Consider the following 19,678-nt stretch of genomic DNA (forward strand, 5'->3'; position numbering starts at 1 on the left):
CTAAAATATGTGCTCGCATAGGTTTTGCTGCAAGAGTCCCACGACTTCCATGCCCTGCACCTTCTCACAAGTTCTTCTCAGCCGCTATGTCCTGTACCAGGAGGTGGATCAGAAGCAGCAAAGTGTTCTCTCATTTTTGTTCCAAAAAGAAGACAAAGCGTGACCACTCTAGAGTGTATATTATCCACAAATATTTCTTTGTGCATTCAGTCTCTAATTATTTGTCCCAAGAACACAGATGGCAACAAAGAAAACTCTCCGATTTCGAAGCAAGTCTGCCATACCCTGAGCTGTATCCCTTTCTCCCCCCTTTTACACTGCTCTATTAATTTATATTTAGGTTTGCGCTATGTATGCATGCATAGTTGGTTGATTATTCGAGCCACAAAACCATGTGCGAATGAGGCATGGACTATTTTTGTTATGTTAAGGATGATAATTTGTGTTTGGAGTCTAGTATGGGAGTGGATTTGTTCTTTTCCTTAGAGAGCTTATGATTTTGAGAACTTCATCTGTATTGGAAAGCGCAAACGTTTGGAGAGAGAACTCATTTGATGAGTGGACTGAAACTGTAACTTAGTCAACTGATGCCATACTCATTCATTTTTGGAACTGGCAACGTTTAGAGGTTTGTGAGGGGCAAAATTATGGATTAGGCCAACAGCTGTTGTGTTTTCTAAGTATGTATTTGTTTTTGTCTAAGTGTCTGACTTGGTATGGATGTATGCTATGTGGACCTCTTGTATGGTTTCTAAGTTCCCTGACCGAAACACCTTTTAGATACATTCTCGACCCAGGCTCCATTTTTTGCCTTCTTATGTACTCTTATGTTTAATCTCATCTTTTGGTGTACATACCTATGAAGTTTCCTACGCTGGCCCATCGTCCTAAGTTCATATGTGTGTTAAAAGAAGAATGCTATCTTTCATAATTGGAACGTAATTCATTTGCTGTTATCTGAAATATGCGTATTTTGAGCAAATGTAATGTTAACTAGTTTTTATCTTTAGTGTTGCGTATAATTGCATGACTCATTTTCTTAGAGGTTTCTTTTTTTTCTTTTAACAGGGAAGAAGAATTTGATGAATATTTTCAAGACCTTTTTCTTTAAATCTTTAAATAAATGTATTTTAATTTCTTTTATGAAACAATATTAAAATATATCAACCGCTGTCATTTTTCTTTCAACTACTGTATGTTGTCCACTGGGCGCAAGATGTTTCAGCATTCATTGCTCTTTACAAATGTTTGTGTTAAAATACTCAGTATAGAGGCTCTCAGGTTGAATGTTTTTTGTGGAATATTGTGGCAGCTGAAACAAATGTAGTGTGTTTATCCCAGAAAGATAAACAGAACTGCTGACCAAGTGCATCAGCCATGAAACTTAACAGTCACCTCTCCGTTACACCGTTAGTCTTGTTAGATTTATGACACCGACATACCTCATGTTTATAAACCTACAGCCCTGGTAATATCTATAACTTTGGATGGGGTTACTTTTATCGAATAGAAATAGGCAGTCAGATTTCCGACCTATCAGAAGCATTGCTAGTATAGGAAAATAAGGTACATATTACAGTGAATAAATGTGTTGTATTTAATTGACATATATTGTTATGGCCATTTGTATAGTACCTTATCCCAAGGCACTTGTTGAGAGCACGGCAGGGTGGAAGGCTGTAGTAGCTTGATCTCAATTGGTGGTCGGTCAGAATAGTTATGTTGGAGGTGGCATTAGCCCAGTAACAAGATGATTACAGATTGTTATAGCACATGTAACTTGGTTCTCTCTTTAGCTAACCTGGTTCACACAACTGAGTGTCAGCACCCGGTTTTGTGGGCCTTGCAAAGGAAGCAGTAGAACTTTGATAACAATGTCTACCTCCTGCTGGAGGCATCAGTGAGTTTGTAAGCTGCTGTGTCCTTCCTCTCCTGGGAGCTACAGAAGTCTTCGAAGTGTGATGGTGGTTGCTTTAAGATGAGGTCTGAGAATGGTCCTGCTGGCAAGCGCTTGCGAGACAGAGGTCCTGGCAGCAAGTTGTTTCCTAAGATGCAAGAGAGGCTGAAGCAGCAATTTAGAGAAGTCTGCCTCACTGAACCATCCATGAATAGCCAGAGAGTGGGCTGAGCTGAGAGATCATGAGTGGGAAACATGAGAAGGAGAATACGAGCACCAAGAAGGGACTGTAGCTGCTTAATTCAGTTCCCAGAATGTGAAACTTAGTGATTCTCTTGCCCTAGTGTGAACAACTTCATTGCATCTTCGACCATTCAGGGGAAAAAAAAGGCAGATTAAATGCCATCATTGTTACAATCGAGAGATGTCAACCCCAAATAAAAAGAGATAAAGGCAGGAGAACCTGGTGTTCTTTAGGACCAAGAACTCTGGAGAAACACCAAAAGAGCTTGCGGAAAAGCAGACTCTCCTGTATCGTATTCTTACAACAGTTTTAGATTTTGCACTAAAAATCGTGAAGCTGAGTTCTCCTATAACAAAAGAATAAATAAGACACGAGGCACAAAGGGTTGCAGGTAGAACTGGGGTAATGCAAAAAATACAACTAGCGACTATTCCTGAACAGTTGCCAGATTTTACTGACTTTCATCAGTGCACAACGGCTATTGTGTACCTTCTTTATGGAAAGGTGATGATTATTGTAAGTGATGAGTATTCAGGATTGCTTTAATAGACCTTAACATCAGTACATAGCTTGTGACCAAAATGTTCATCATACAGAGATCTTTGCAGATATATATGTCCTACGCATTGCTTGCTCACTCTCACAATGATGGTGTCCACGATTGGCAGAGTATCCGACTGCATCTGACCCTCAAGAGATGCTCATCAAGAAACTGCTGAGCGTTGAGCGCTGGAAGGGTAAATGAACAGCTGCCTCCAAGTAAAAAAATGAAATACCTGCGGTGATGTGCTAAAAAACTTAATGTTAATATTTTGGAAATGAACTTGAGCAGGCATACTTAGGAGATATTTTTGAGAGACAGAACAAGTTTTGTGACTCAGACATACAAAGCAAATCAACAGTACAGGAATAAGTAATTAAAGGATCAATACGTAAATATAACGTTGGTAATAGAGGACAGATACAGTAGGTTAGCAATATTATTCAGACCTAAAACTATCCTGAGCAATTTTAGTAGCAGAGGAAGTCAAGATTGCCATCAAATTTATCAAAGCTAAGTATATTCAGCAAGTCGAGGTAAGAAGCCTTAGCCACTGGACTGGACTGGACTAGACTGAACTGGCTAATAGTGGAATTGGAACGTGAGGGAGAGGTCCTTAAGACCAAAGTGGTCCCCTTCCATCCTGCGTTTTAGCTCACAACGGACCAGAGAAGAGTCTTGTTGCTAAAAGCACAGAAGTTTGGATAACTTACAAATATGTCAGCTACCCTTTGAAAACCCATTGCTTGAACCACTGACATTTCAGAGACAATTGGAACCATTGAGTAAGAATAATTATTATTATTAGTCAGATTTGTATTGCCCATGGCTGCCCCAGCGACGGGGCGTCCCAGCGCAGCCAAAGACTTGAACCCAGGAGAGAGAAATGCAGTATTAACCAAGGAGGACGGGGAAAAGCCAACTCTTTATGGCTTTACGAAAAGCCAGATGATTCTGGATTGCTCTGATGGGGGCAGGAAGCAAATTCCAGAGTTTCGCCGCCAGACTACGAAAAGAGCGACCGCCAGCTCTGGCTTTCGAAACACGAGGAATGCGGACCAGTGCTTGGTCATCCGATCTCAAAGGGCGCCGTGGCACATAGATCTCAAGCAGGTTAAACAGCCCCTAAGGGGCCTGAAGGGTCAAAATCTTATGCGACACGCAAAGCGCCTTAAACTGAATGCGCTTTTCAACAGGCAGCCAATGCAGCTTAGGGAGTATATGAGCAACTGAACAGGACTTTGGAAGTGCTACCAGTAAACGAGCTGCTGCGTTCTGAACCCTCTGCAGGCGCTTAATGCTGGCCTTATTAGCACCCAAGTAGAGGGCATTCCCATAGTCCAATCTGGACAAAATTGACGCCTGGACGATGGTTTGTCGCTCCTTGGGAGGGAAGAAACCCAGCAACGGTTTCAAACCACGCAACAGCCCAAAGCACACCCCTGCCACAGCTTTTGATTGAAAGTCGAAAGTCAGGCCATGGTCGAGCTATACCCCCAGGTTCTTCACAACCTCCTTGGATAAGGGAGCGGGTTTCAGACGCTCCGGCCAGCACTGCTCAGACCACAACTCACGATCCTTTCCAAACAGTAAGATCTCAGACTTGCTAGCGTTCAGCTGCAAGCAGTTTGCCGCCATCCAGTCTGCGACCGCTAAGAGGTCCTCTTTAAACTTAACCAAATTGGCACCGCAATTCTTAGAGAAAGTGATCACCAATTGGGTGTCATCGGCGTACGACACCAGTGACAACCCCTGCCTTCTGCTACTGCAGCCAGGGTATGAACATAGATGTTAAACAATAAAGGGCTCAACACTGAGCCCTGCGGCACCCCCTGATGCAGAGCAAACTCCTGTGAGTGAAATGGTGGCACAGACACTTCAAAGGACCTCCCCTCCAAGAAAGATAGAAACCAGTCCAGGGCCGCATCCCTGATACCAATTTCCTGAAGGCGTTTTAACAAGGTCACATGGGAGACGGTATCAAACACGGCACTTAGGTCCAAAAGGACCAAGGCTGCTGAATCGCCGCCATCCAAGCTACCCCTAATAGCTTCCATCACTGCCAGCAAAGCGGACTCAGTACTATGACGAACTCTGAAGCCGTGCTGAGATGGATCCAGAATGGCATTCTTTTCGATGAACTTGTAAAGGATGTAATTCACGTGCGATTCCACCAACTTCGCCAAAAAAGGCAGCTGGGAAATCGGACGATAATTGCCTGATTCCGCAGGATCCAAGGAAGATTTTTTAAGCAACTGGATGACTTTAGCATGGTACAGATGCTGACGACAGGGACAGGTTAACCAGGTCAATATCCCAAGGAGAGATCAAAGAGTGAAACTGGCGAAAAAGGGCAGGTGTCAAAGGATCGGCCGGCGAGCCCAACTTGATTTTTAGACAAAGAGCCTCAAATTCCATAGGTGACAGGGGAGGAAAGGATGACAAGCTATTTCCCACCGTAGGACCAATGGCCCCCGGTGCCTCCACCTCAGCGAGTGGGGCCCTACCAGGCAGGTTGAGATAGATCCTCTCAACTTTGTTCACAAAGTAACGGGCTAGCTCATTACACTGATGATTCGAAGAGATCGGGGAAGCCGCAGATACACCCACGCTATTCATACCCTTGAGCAGGGAGAAGATTGTCTTGGCAGGATTAGTGCTAGCCAGGATTTTATTAGCCACATATTCCACTCGTGCTCTCAGAATAAGCCTGTGATACTGCTTAATGGCCGCCCGATAATCCCTTTTTGCTGCTGCGTCATATGAGCGTCTCCAAACACGTTCAAGCTGCTTGCATCCCTTTTTAGCTGTAGTTAATGAATTATTAAACCAGGGATTGGATGGCCCTCGACTTATCCCTCCCAATCTAGCTGGAATACAAGTATCCAAACCTAGTGACAACCATTCGTGGAATCGCGAATTCGCCAGTTCCATGTCTAGAGGTAACTGAGGCCTATGACTAGACAGGCAGACAGAGAAAAGGCCCAAGTCCAATTTATGCCACGGACGTTTAAGAACTGGGGCAGGGCGAATAGGGTCGGCTTTTCCCTGCAGTTGCAGCGAGAATGAGACCAAAAAGTGGTCTGTTGACACCTGCGGGACCGGCGGGAAAACTTTTAGAGGGCTTAAATTAGAGAATATAGGGTCCAATAGGTGACCTGCCACATGCGTGCCCTCAAGGACACATTGCACCAACTGTAAGGCCTCCAGGTCAGCCAATAACTAGAGATCTCGGCTTTTCCACAATTCTAAAGATGGAGATTAAGATCCCCTAAGATGGTAAAATTTGCAGTCCTGCTCGCGTATAAAGCAACTTTGTTCAAGAAGTCTTCCCTGAAGCTATTAGAAGGGCCAGGTGGCCGGTAGATAAGGAGACCGGACATAGTAAAGTTGTGGTTCAACATAATTTTGAACAATGCGCTTTCACAGTCCGCAATGTTCTCCTTACTAAGGCTGCAGGTGTAGACATCCTTAACAATCACTGCGATACCGCCCCCTCTACCACCACCTCTATTAACCGCCTTCAACACATAGCCTTGACTCTTAGCACTTAGTTCTCTCACCATTCTAACTTTTGGCCATTTAGAAGCATAGTCCATGAAAACCAAAACGTACTTGGACCCCCCTGAGAGGATATTGTAAGGTCCCATGATATCCAACTCCAAGCTTCATCATTGGACCATGTGGACATTTAATCGGCAGTAGAGGGGGAGTAGCTACCTTAAGACATTTTTCGGAATCACCACACACACAAAAATTTGCAACCATATCAATTTCTATGTCCATCCCAGGCCACCAAAAGGTATCATGAATGCAACGATTTGGTAAGTGTGGATCCCAGATGTCCCTCATGAGCCTGCTCGATAATACCACTCCAGAAAACATGTGCAGGAATAAGCTTGTCAGCTCGCAAAAGCAAACCACCTTCCAGAGAGAGCTCACTCTCCACCTTCCGAAACGGTTGTAACAGAAGCAACAATGCTTTTTTTTCTAGGCCAACCCCTGTTTGCAAGAGCACAAACTTCCTGCAACACACAATCATTTTGAAAAGCAGATCTCCACTCATCTTCAGAGCACAATTGCAACTCCAGTATTTACAAAGCCACAAACAGACAATCTTCGTCAATGAGGTCACCATACTTGATCTCATCATGTTCATTGATCTCAATGGGAAACCAGGAAAGAAAGTCCACCCTCCCATTTTTACCTCCCGAAATTTATCTCGTATCAAATTGATATTGAAGAAAATTGGTAACCATTCTTAATATCCTGGGTGTGCAGCACTTGCTCGTACTCCCACCCAGAATACTCATGAAGGGTTTATGATCAGTTTGAAGAAACATACAGACAACATTTTTCAATTGCCCAACTACAAGCCAAAAGCTCCTTCTCGATCACAGAATACTGCTGTTCAGCAGCTCTCAGCTCTCTGGAGGTAAACCCAATAGTATATTTAACACCATCCTCTACTTGCGTCAAAGTGGCTCCCAGTCCCACTGACTGGAGAGCAGTGCTCTTTCCCAACAACAACTTAACCTGATCCAGAGCAGATCCACAATCCTTGCACCACTCAAATCTCACTCCCTTTTTAAGATCACTGATGGGCCGCACTATGGTTGAAAAATTGGGAACATATCTGGAGTAGTACTCGCACATACCCAGTAAAGATTTCACTCCACTCTTATCCGTGGGTTCAGGGGCATTAACAATGGCCTCCAGTAAACCGGCTCTGTTCTGTAATCATATGTCCCAAATATTCTACTTCTGTGCAAACAACTTACACTTCTCTGCCTTCAATACCACTTCATATTCCTGAAACAACTTCAACACCTAGTGAAGAATAACAATCATGAGAACTGGCATCCTTAGCGAAAATGAGGACGCCGTCCTGAAATACTAGGACACCATCCACTCTTTGAGTATGTTGTTAATGACCCTCTGAAATATTGAAGCCGCTGATGCTAAGCTGAATGGCATACAGCAATTTTGAAAGGTCGAGAGAGGTGATACAAAAGCAGTCAGATGACCTGAATCTGGATGCAGTTCCACCTGATGGTAGGCACTGGCCAGATCAAGTTTGGAAAAAAACTTGGCTCCCCTCGTGGACGCAAACAAATCATTTATCTTAGGCTGAGGATATGAGTCTACCCAAATTTCCTTGTTAAGTGACCTCAAATCGACACAAACACTAAGCTGTCCACACCTTTTGCGGGCCGCCACCAAATGAGAGCCACAAAGAGGATTCTGTAGGCTCAATGAGCCCCTTCGCAGAAAGTTCTTTCAACTCCTTCTCCAGATCATCTCTAACACTATAGGGCACTCCTCTGAGCTTATGTTTGATCGGAAATGCCCCTTCCTTGACAATAATTTTTTGTTTGAAACCCTGGATTTTACCCAAATCACTGCCAAACACTGATGGAAATTTGTATTTCCAAACTTGTCCCTCGTCAACACTGCCCACAACCAAAACTTGCTCCTTGGCACCTGGCTTCAAGAACATCTCGAATAGTCCCTGATGAAACTATCCCAGGATGTTCAACCCTTTTACTGTCACATAAACCTTTCCTCTGATTCTCCTTCCCTTGAACCTCATCTCTTATTAAAAAGAAAAACCATCAATTCTATCTTGCAACCTTCACAGGGCACTGGAGAACGATCAGGAGGGGATAATGGTTGAGAAACATTAAAGGTTTCTTCGAACAACGTCTGTGTGATCATGGTTATTCTGGCCCCCGAGTCAACACCTCAATGTCTACAATAGGATCAACGCAAGATGAAGGATCACCTTCAACAGCACCTTTGAACAGGGACACCCTTGACATTGTTTTCATTTTCAGAACAGTCACTATCATTTCTAGCCACAGCATCAGCATCAGAATTTTCATCAGACTCAACAACACATACAACAGGCTTCTTATAACCTTTCCTTTTTAGACAGATTTTGGCAAAGTGAACGGGGCAGTGGCGGTGCCCTGGGCCGCTTGGCGGATGCACGGTGGGTTGCGCTGGGAGTGTGGGCTGGGCCTTTGTTTTGGATGGGAGTCCTTTGGTTTTTGGCCTGTGGTGCTGTAGTGTTGCTTTTTTGAAACTTTTGAATATTTGAACTGTTGGCGGCTCACCTGGGGATTCGTGTGCCTTGTTCCTTGTTCCTCCTTCCCGCCCCGGTCCGACGCGGTAATTAGTACTGTTGCGCGGAGGGCGGAGAAGGTCAGGACATGACACTTCCGGGTGACAGTCTGGCTCTGAGGAGGCTTAAATGCGCATGCTCCGGCGCCTGCGTTGCGGTGAACAGGGCAGTGGCAGTACCCTGAGCCGCTTGGCAGATACACGGTGAATTACGCTGGGAGTGCGAGCTGAACCTTTTTTTTAAATAAGAGTCCTTTAATTTTTAGCCTGTAATACTGTAATATTGCTTTTTTAAAACTTTTAAATATTTAAACTGTTGGCAGCTCACCTGGGGATTCGTGTGCCTTGTTCCTTATTCCTCCTTCCCGCCCCGGTCCGACGCGGTAATTAGTACCGTTGCGCGGAGGGCGGAGAAGGTCAGGACAAGACACTTCCGGGTGACAGTCTGGCTCTGAGGACGCTTAAATGCGCATGCTCCGGCGCCCGCGCAGCGGACGTGCGCAGCGGGCGCGCCAAAGGCAAGCCCGTCTGCGCCCGTCCGCGGCCGTACGGGGCCCGGGGCCAGTCCCCCTGGTATGTTTACAAGGGAATTATACTACAACAGTCAAAGCCTTCTTGCTCTTCGCCCCAAAACTGTTGATACTTGCATTCATTCTATGTACGCTGATGGCCTAACTAGAGCCTGTAATCATTGTCCCTTTATATTTAATATCATGCCTGAAAGAAAGACGGGCCCGCCCACTCTAACATGCGGTCTTCTTAACTGCCGCTCTCTTAAGAAGCATAGATTAGAGATCCACGACCTCCTGATTGACAATAAGGTCGACATTATGTACCTCACCGAAACCTGGCTGGACGAGGACTCTGCTCCTGAACTCCTCGAAGCACTGCCAGTGGGGTACTCTATCAACCATATTGACAGGGACTCCGGTAGGGGAGGCGGCGTGGCTATAATCTCTAAACACGACATTCAGTGCAAGCTTGAGTATATTGCCATTACTGACTGCGAGGCCGGTCTGTTTACGATCATGATTGATGGCAAGTGTACTGTTAAAGGCCTCCTGGCATACAGGCCTCCGGGGTACTCATCCCGGTTTCTTTCTAGCTTGGTTGACTACCTCACCCTACCTGCGCTTCGCTATAGCAAGTTCATTCTGCTAGGCGATCTCAATTTACATTTCGAGGATGCCAGCTGCACAATGGCACAAGCTTTGCGCCAGGAATTAGTGACACTACAACTTCTACTTAGTGTCACAGGCCCCACCCACCAGAAGGGCCATCTGCTTGACCCTATTTTTACCAACTGGGAGGAGGTGATGGTTAGCACCCCCCTGCCTATGATCTGGACGGACCACTTTCTAGTCCCTTTCATGCTCCGGACCTCCTTCCCGAAGGTGAAAGAATACTCACACGAGGGTATAGTCTGCCGGAAATGGGCTGGCTTTTCCCCAGACAGGTTTAAGAGTGCCCTTCTGGAGGGGGGCCTGCCCGGGGGTAAGGATGCCGATAATGCCTGTCTTGAATTGGACAGGAGGATAGAAGAAGCTCTTAATATAACTGCCCCCTGGGCATGTAAAACACCAGCCAGAACCAAAATATCTGCCCCTTGGTTCAATAATGTCCTGAAAATTGCTAAAGCTGAGTGTAAACGCATGGAAAGAGTATGGAGGAAGAACTTCTCTATGCAAGGGAGAAATGAATACAGAACATCGCTGAAAGCCTATCATAGGCTTATCAGGAAAATCAAGGCTGAATATTACCAAGAAAGAATCAGATCTGCGGAAAATTCCACCAGAGAATTATTCAAGGTCTATAGAGAGATTTCCTCTATAGACTCTATAGCAACACCAGTCGTAGGTTCAACCGACCGCTGTAATCAAATAGCGGAATTCTTCTCTGAGAAAGTAATAACAATATACTCTTCCTTCCCTGCTGTGGCTCTAGCTGACCAAGACAGATGGGCTACATCTCGCCATATAACTGTAGCACAGGAGGAAAGGCTTGAGAACTTCTTAATTCCTTCCCCTGAAATTCTGATAAAAATCTGTCGGAGTGTAAAATCAGGGTCTCCCAAAGACCAGGCCTCCCCGAAAAAACTTGAGGGATGTTTAGAAGCGCTGGAACCCTTCATCAGGTATCTCTTGGAGATCTCATTTGAGACCAGCATAGTCCCTAACTGCTGGAAGGAGGCAGTTGTTCTCCCCCTCCCGAAAAAACCGCAACTAGGCCTTGAGCGCCTCGAGAACCTACGACCCATCTCCCTTCTTCCCTACTTTGCCAAGATCGCAGAGAAAGTGGTCAACCAGCAGCTCACGGCACACATTGAGAAATTCCATCTTCTTCACCCCACCCAGTCGGGCTTCCGTTCATGTCATTCGACAGAGTCCGCCCTCCTCCTGGCCACTGAGACCATCCGGCAATTTGTGGACGCGGGTCAGACTGTTGCCCTGATTCTGCTCGACCTCAGTGCGGCCTTTGACACTGTGGCCCATAAGATACTGGTTGATCGTCTGATGAGGGGAGGTGTATCTGGGAAGGCCTTGGGCTGGCTTACTTCTTTTTTGAACAATCGCAGCTTCCAGGTGAGGCAGGGGAAATTCTATTCTAAAGTGATGGCACTGCAGCAGGGAGTCCCTCAGGGCTCAATCCTAAGCCCCACCCTTTTTAATCTTTATGTAGCTCCCTTGGCTGAGATTGCTGAAGGTTTTGGGGTTGGAGTGGTGTCCTATGCCGATGACACCCAGTTGGTTGTGTCCCTGACTCAAGACCAACAATCGGCAGCTCCCAACCTGGTGGCGTGCCTCCAAGAACTTGCAGCCTGGATGGATATTAATTGTTTAAAACTCAACGGCAACAAGACCGAAGTGTTGATTGTGGGGAAAGCCCCTTCTGTCTGGTCGTCTGCGTGGTGGCCGCAAGATTTGGGCCTCACTCCTATACCTTGTGCCCAGGCAAAAAACCTCGGGGTTTGGATTGACACCCACCTCTCGTTTGACTATCACACCAGACGGGTTGCCGGCCCATGTTATGGAGTTCTTAAAAGGCTCAGGAAAACACTCAATATACTACCCACTGCGGCCAGGAAGACCATGATCCACGCACTTGTAACTTCCCGTCTTGATTATGGGAATGTTCTCCTTCTGGGGGCTACAGAAAAGTGCTTGCAGAGACTCCAATGCGTTCAGAACGCAGCGGCCCGTCTAGTCCTGAAGCGCCCTAGGAGAGCTCCCTCTAAGCCGGCTCTTGCCTCCTTACACTGGCTCCCTATCCGGGAACATGCACGCTTTAAAGCCCTATGTATGTGCTACCGCATTATGCAGGGAACCGCTCCTGCCTACCTGCGTAACCTTCTCACTCCCTACACCCCCACCCGTCGCCTCAGATCTGAGAGACTGGGTCTAGTATGTGTTCCTATGATAAAAAGAGCCAGAATGGGAGGCCGCTCTTTTCGACTTCTGGCGGCCCAATCCTGGAATAAATTACCGGTGTGCCTCCGACTGGAACCAGTTGAAGGTATCTTTAGGAAGAAGCTGAAGACTCTCCTGTTCCCCCACACATAGACCTCAGTATCTGCTCTTGCTACCCCACCGCAGCCCGGGGACACACTGTTTTAGTGTAACCAGGCGCTTTACAAGACCCAATAACATAACATAACATAACATAACAAAGTGACCCATTTTCTTACAGTAATTACACATTATATTGGCAACCAGACTCTTTGTTCTTTTGAAGTGTGGAGGATTACCACACCTAAAACACATGCTCGTGCCGTTGGTACTCACAGCTTCAGATTTAGTGGGCTTGGAAACAATATTACTACAGCAACGCACTGATTTGCTCGCAACTTCCCAACATTTCTAACATTCACAACATTAACAGTATCAATCACCCTGTCATCCAATTCCTTTAAGGAGACCAACGGAATTTCTATGCTCTTGGCCACCTTAATAGTCTCATCCAACGGTGGATCACCCATACTAAAAAATGTTTGTCTTATATTCTTGTCCTTACAATGGCATAGAAACTGATCTCTTAACAGCTGGTCAGTAAAATTCTCAAATCTGCAATCAGCTGCTAATCTTTGCAAAATTGAGATGTAAGAATCAACATCTTCAGCTTCGCTCTGCTTCCTCTTAAAAAAAATGAATGTTGGAGTACCATGAGGCCGAGTTGCTTGTCAAACCTGTATTTAGGTTTAAGGACTATCTCGTGATATTCATCAGTCCCATCACCTTCTTACTGCAACAAGTTTGGTAAATGTTTGGCGATAGACCTACCTTCAAACCCCAAAGAGTGCAATAACAAACATTTCTTCCTATCTGCACTAAATCTTGAGGCACCTATTTCTCCTAAATATGTTTCAAAAGCATTGTGCCATATTTCTCACCTAACTTGTGGTTCTCCAGGGGTATCTAAGAAGTCAGGTGGAGGATTTACGGCTTGCATAGTACACATTTTATGAGGTGTTGATTGAACACTGAACTATTGTATGAGGAAACAGAGTATGTTAAAACAAATATACACAATCCTCCTCAAGATACCACTGAAATGCACAAGTGAATTTGTAGGAACAAAAAAAAACTTGGTAAATATCAGATGACCGACTGTGTGGTGTGCATATTAGCGAGTGGCACACACTAAACAAAAGGAACGAAAAGGTGTATAAAATAGTCAAATAAAATAGAGAAGGTCAAACTTGTGGTGTGTGTATCAACAAGAGACACACAACTCATAGCAACATGAAGAAATAATTAACGTACTGATAGTAGAAATATCTATGGAAATCACTGCCCATGTGTGCGCATCACCGCATTGCTGTAACTGGTTAATGAGCACTTGAGATATATCTTCTTTCGTCGCATGGCAGGCTTGTTGTGTGCTACCTTCTGTGTTGAACAGCAAAACGGCACGAAAGTGCAGGAGATGAATGTAAGAAATCCCAAAGCCTCAATATGGCCGCTACATTGGCCTACTGCGAAGCGTCTGATGAGGGCCAAATCCTGTATTGGGTAATACCAATGACTTGAAATAGCCAGAGTAGGTTGACGTGATGAGCAGGGAGTGACATAAGTCCAACAAGTGCCGGAACCAACAGCAAGTTTGATTGATGGGGCGTAATGTACATGGGAAGCGTCAGAGGACACAGTGCGAGTATGTATCTTGGTGATGCGTCGCGTTTGAAAGTATTGAAGCCGAGGCGCGAGGCAAAGCAGCCGCCATTCAAAAATAAATATGCAACTGCCTCAGCAAAATTAAAAGTATGTACAGCCTCTCGATCCTCTCCTCTTTTGCATAAAATCATACCTTGTAGAAATGCACGTATTGTCAGTTCTCTGCTTGAGAAGTTAGTGAATAATGTTTTATGGAGAGATGAAGTAGCTGAAGTATTTTCATGCATCGTAGCAGTAGCACAACACGGAGAAGGTTCCACCATGTAGCCAAAATTGTCGCCAAGTTTTTGTAGTGAAGAAGCCGGAAACAGGTTGAACTTGATGTAGTTTATTTCATGGCTACATGGTTGTGGTTTTGCTTTGTTCGCCCTAAGTTGGCAGGGTATGCCCAGACGTGGGTCCCTTGCTCACTTTGCCACTGGATTCAAGCATGCCTGGCTGAAGACGGCTGAAATGCCAGAAACCGGTCCTAGGAAGCTTGTTTCCGGTCCAGGTAAGACATGGCTTGGCAGTTCAGGCTCGACTGTTCCCATGAGGCACAGGGTCAGACTGATTTGCATATGGCCATGACTGAACTTGGGTGGCTTAGTGAGCTAAAGAATGATGATGGAATAAACCCAGATCAGTTGACTGGGGGTGAGTGCTTGCAATGTTCAACACTCCGTCCATCATCCCCTTTGGTTTTACATGGTTGTGGAGCCAGCAAAAGTAACGGCTCCATCAGACACAGCTCCCAACATTGGCTCCCAACAATGCATTCTACTGTCACCTGGCAACAAGTGACATTCTAGATGGTCTTACTATTCTACATTAAAGAGATTAACACAACTTAACGAGAACATACTACAGAATACTTTCTGCTGTCTTCCAATTGAACATTGAAAGATTTTGTTTTAATACCAGACTTCAAGCTCTGTGCCCATGATTTTGATCTAGAGCCAGGAAAGCCAGTTTGCTGAACTGGTCCACACAGCTATTTGCACCTATCCCCGTTGGAAAAACGGCCACCTGAAAGGAGTCTGCTTCCAGGAGTAATGTCCATTAGGATGCTGACCACAAAGAGCCTCAAATTAAGCGGACTGGCAAATGAAAATCTAATTCTAAACAGGGGTGTAACGCAGAACCTTGAAGCCCAGGCAGTGTGGGGGGGGCCTACATTTCAGAGCCCCCAACACTTTCAAAGGGGATCCATTCTGCTCAAGAGCAATGAATATCTGTAAGATCTGGGAGACTTGGGGCATTTCTTCACATTCTGCAATTAAGTTTACATGACGCCGCTGTGTGGAATGGCCTACAGTAAGATCCGTGTTTAGCAAACCGGCCATTAACATTTTTCTTCTTTTAACCTGAAACATCCACCTTTGAACAAGAATATGCTTTGGTGTTCAAGTGTTCATAATAGGTTGTATATTTCAATATGGGACTTCCAACTGGAGGAAATCTGCTTCTTATAAATGCCCAGTGCCCTCGCATGCCAGCTTGACTTAGGAACTTGTTCCACATGGAACTTTCTTATCCAGATATCTGTTTGACTGTGGGACACCCCCGCGCCGCACGGCCACCAGCTGCTGCGTGTGCCCCTTGCCTGCCCTCTGCCTCGCTGCTGCTTCGTCCGCCGGCTGCCGCCACTGCAGTTGTTTGTGCCCCTGCCTTGACGTGAATCTGTGCCTGCTTGGTTTAATTATCTTTTTTTTCCCCTTGTTTATCGTATTTTTGCTTGCTTTGTGGTTATTTCACTTTCCCCGTGTTGCTCTCCGCCCCGCTTTTGCCTTCTGTAACCCTCCCCGCTCCCGCCTCCCAGCTGCTCCGCCCACCCTTGTCTTGACGTGAATCTGTGCCTGCTTGGTCTAACTCTCTTTTTTTTCCCCTTGTTTATCGTATTTTAGCCTGTTCTGTGGTTATTTCTTTTCCCCGTGTTGCTTTCCGCCCCGTTTTGCCTTCTGTAACCCTCCCCGCTCCCGCCACCGCCGCCTGTCCCCGCCCCCTTTGCCTTCTGTAACCCTCCCCGCTCCCGCCTCCCAGCTGCTCCGCCCACCCTTGTCTTGACGTGAATCTGTGCCTGCTTGGTCTAACTCTCTTTTTTTTCCCCTTGTTTATCGTATTTTAGCCTGTTCTGTGGTTATTTCTTTTCCCCGTGTTGCTTTCCGCCCCGTTTTGCCTTCTGTAACCCTCCCCGCTCCCGCCACCGCCGCCTGTCCCCGCCCCCTTTGCCTTCTGTAACCCTCCCCGCTCCCGCCTCCCAGCTGCTCCGCCCACCCTTGTCTTGACGTGAATCTGTGCCTGCTTGGTCTAACTCTCTTTTTTTTCCCCTTGTTTATCGTATTTTAGCCTGTTCTGTGGTTATTTCTTTTCCCCGTGTTGCTTTCCGCCCCGTTTTGCCTTCTGTAACCCTCCCCGCTCCCGCCACCGCCGCCTGTCCCCGCCCCCTTTGCCTTCTGTAACCCTCCCCGCTCCCGCCTCCCAGCTGCTCCGCCCACCCGCGCACTTGGCCTTAAATGGCGACCGTGCGACGCAGGTGAGTGTGACCCACTTGTGGGACACCCCCGCGCCGCACGGCCACCCGCTGCTGCGTGTGCCCCTTGCCTGCCCTCTGCCTCGCTGCTGCTTCGTCCGCCGGCTGCCGCCACTGCAGTTGTTTGTGCCCCTGCCTTGACGTGAATCTGTGCCTGCTTGGTTTAATTATCTTTTTTTTCCCCTTCTTTATCGTATTTTTGCTTGCTTTGTGGTTATTTCACTTTCCCCGTGTTGCTCTCCGCCCCGCTTTTGCCTTCTGTAACCCTCCCCGCTCCCGCCTCCCAGCTGCTCCGCCCACCCTTGTCTTGACGTGAATCTGTGCCTGCTTGGTCTAACTCTCTTTTTTTCCCCTTGTTTATCGTATTTTAGCCTGTTCTGTGGTTATTTCTTTTCCCCGTGTTGCTTTCCGCCCCGTTTTGCCTTCTGTAACCCTCCCCGCTCCCGCCACCGCCGCCTGTCCCCGCCCCCTTTGCCTTCTGTAACCCTCCCCGCTCCCGCCTCCCAGCTGCTCCGCCCACCCTTGTCTTGACGTGAATCTGTGCCTGCTTGGTCTAACTCTCTTTTTTTTCCCCTTGTTTATCGTATTTTAGCCTGTTCTGTGGTTATTTCTTTTCCCCGTGTTGCTTTCTGCCCCGTTTTGCCTTCTGTAACCCTCCCCGCTCCCGCCTCCCAGCTGCTCCGCCCACCCGCGCACTTCGCCTTAAATGGCGACCGTGCGAACGCGCAGCGGCCACGCGTAGCGGGTGCGCCGACTGAGCGCCGAAGGTGCGCCAAAGGTAAGCCCGTCTGCGCCCGTCCGCGACCGGATCGCGTCCAGCGCCAGGACCCCTGGCCCACGAGGACCCCGACCTACCCGCCTGACGTACTCCGCCGCCACCCTCATCGCTCTCAACACCGGCCGACTCCCGAATTGCCACCAAGCCACACCACGATGCACCCACGGACCTTTCAGCTGCCACGCCTGCAAGTTCTCCTGCACCCAGACCAGCCGCACACCAGCACCCGCAAAGTCGAACACCAGCAGCACCCACCTCAAGTGCATCCTGCTCAACACCCGCTCCGTCCACAGACACGCCATCGAACTCTGGAACCTCCTAGACGCCACAGCCCCGGACGTTGCCTTCCTCACGGAGACCTGGATGAACGCCTCTTCAGCTCCTGACATCGCCATCGCTATCCCAGAGGGCTACAAGATCGTCCGGAGGGACCGAAACGCCAACCAGATGGGAGGAGGCATCGCCATCATCCACAGAAACACCATCCGGATCACGACCAGCACCGACAACACCCTGACCAGCGCCGAACACCTGCACTTCCAGATCCACACCAACCCGAACACCACCCTCAGAGGCACCCTGATCTACCGACCCCCTGGACCACGCACGCAATTCAGCGAGGACATCGCCGACTTCGTCAGCCCGCATGCCCTCCCCTCCGCTGACTACATCCTCCTGGGAGACCTCAACTACCATCTGGAGAACAACAACGACCACAACACCAGCACCCTGCTCGCCAACCTCGCCAACCTGGGACTCAAGCAACTGGTGCCCACCCCCACCCACCTCGCCGGACACACACTCGACGCCGTCTTCTCATCCAGCACAGACATCCTCTTCAGCCACGCCACAGAGCTTCAATGGACGGACCACAGCTGCGTCCACTTCACCTTCAAGAGAACGACGACCCACCAACACCAGCAACAAGCCGCCCACAGAAGCTGGAACAAGATCACAGCAGACCAGCTCGCCACCTCCCTGAGCCAGCACCCTCCTGCCAGCTCAGCGAACCCCAGCCAGGCCGCCGACAACCTCACGAAGTGGATCAGCGACTGCGCGGACGAGCTCGCCCCGCTGAGGACCCCGCCTGGCAGACCCGGCAGCAAGAAGGCCCCATGGTTCACCGACGAACTCAAGTGCTCCAAGAAGAACCTCCGAGCCCTCGAGAAAGTCTGGAAAAGGGAACCGACACCGGACAACAGGACCTCCTACAAACTTGCCACCCGGAAACACCACCAGCTGATCCGCGCCGCCAAGAAAACAGCATTCAAGGACCAGTTGGACAACAACGCACACAACAGCAAGGAACTCTTCAACATCGTGAAAGAGCTCTCCAACCCCAGCGCAGGAAACAACGACATCACCCCATCGCAAGACCTCTGCAACTCCCTCGCTTCATACTTCCACAACAAGATCACGGACATACACAGTAGCTTCAACAACCAACCATCGCACACCATGACCGTCCAACCACCCCCACCCACCACCACCCTCCACGCCTGGACCCCGATCAGCACCGAAGACACCACCCGCACGATGAACTCCATCCACTCCGGATCACCGACCGACCCCTGCCCTCACCACGTCTTCAACAAGGCCGACGCTGTCATCGCACCCCACCTGCGAGACATCATCAACACATCCTTCGACACCGCCATCTTCCCCGAGAGCTGGAAACACGCCGAACTCAGCGCTCTACTCAAGAAACCAACAGCGGACCCCACCGACCTCAAGAATTACCGCCCCATCTCGCTTCTCCCGTTTCCAGCCAAAGTCATCGAGAAGACCGTCAACAAGCAGATGGCCGCCTTCCTCGAGACGAACGGATCCCTCGACCCCTCACAGTCCGGCTTCCGAGCCAATCACAGCACCGAGACCGCCCTCATCGCCGCCACCGATGACATCCGAGCCCTGATGGACAATGGAGAAACAGCGGCCCTCATCCTCCTAGACCTCTCCGCGGCATTCGACACGGTCTGCCACCGCACCCTAGTACGGCGCCTCAGCAACATCGGAATCAAGGACAAGGCGCTGGAATGGATCATCTCCTTCCTCGACGGAAGAACACAGAGAGTCCGCCTTCCACCGTACAAGTCAGAGGCCTCCGAAGTCATCTGCGGCGTCCCACAAGGATCATCTCTGAGCCCCACCCTCTTCAACGTCTACATGAGCCCCCTCGCGGCCATCGTACGCAAACGCAACCTCAGCATAATCTCCTACGCCGACGACACCCAGCTGATCCTCTCCCTGACCAACGACCCCGCCGCCGCCAGAGCCAACCTGCACGAAGGGATGAAAGAGGTAGCCGAGTGGATGACGACCAGCCGCCTGAAACTGAACTCGGACAAGACGGAGGTTCTCATCCTGGGCTCTTCACCCTCCGCCTGGGACGACTCCTGGTGGCCTCCC

The 19,678-nt window shown here is 48.4% G+C and overlaps 1 protein-coding gene across 5 annotated transcripts in view; it reads left to right on the plus strand.

The window, feature by feature from the left end:
• LOC146867456 (protein FRA10AC1) overlaps positions 1-1,176 on the plus strand; it is a 178,392-nt gene extending 177,216 nt beyond the window's left edge. For all 5 annotated transcript variants that reach the window (XM_085606060.1, XM_085606085.1, XM_085606068.1 and 2 more), the window contains exon 15: positions 1,069-1,176. In XM_085606060.1, the coding sequence (XP_085462186.1) occupies positions 1,069-1,111 (43 nt within the window). In that variant the 3' untranslated portion in view covers positions 1,112-1,176. The remainder of the gene's footprint in view (positions 1-1,068) is intronic.
• Positions 1,177-19,678: the final 18,502 nt, after the last annotated feature.

The sequence above is a fragment of the Triturus cristatus genome, chromosome 1_2, assembly GCF_964204655.1.
Source record: "Triturus cristatus chromosome 1_2, aTriCri1.1, whole genome shotgun sequence".
Lineage (NCBI taxonomy): Eukaryota > Metazoa > Chordata > Amphibia > Caudata > Salamandridae > Triturus > Triturus cristatus.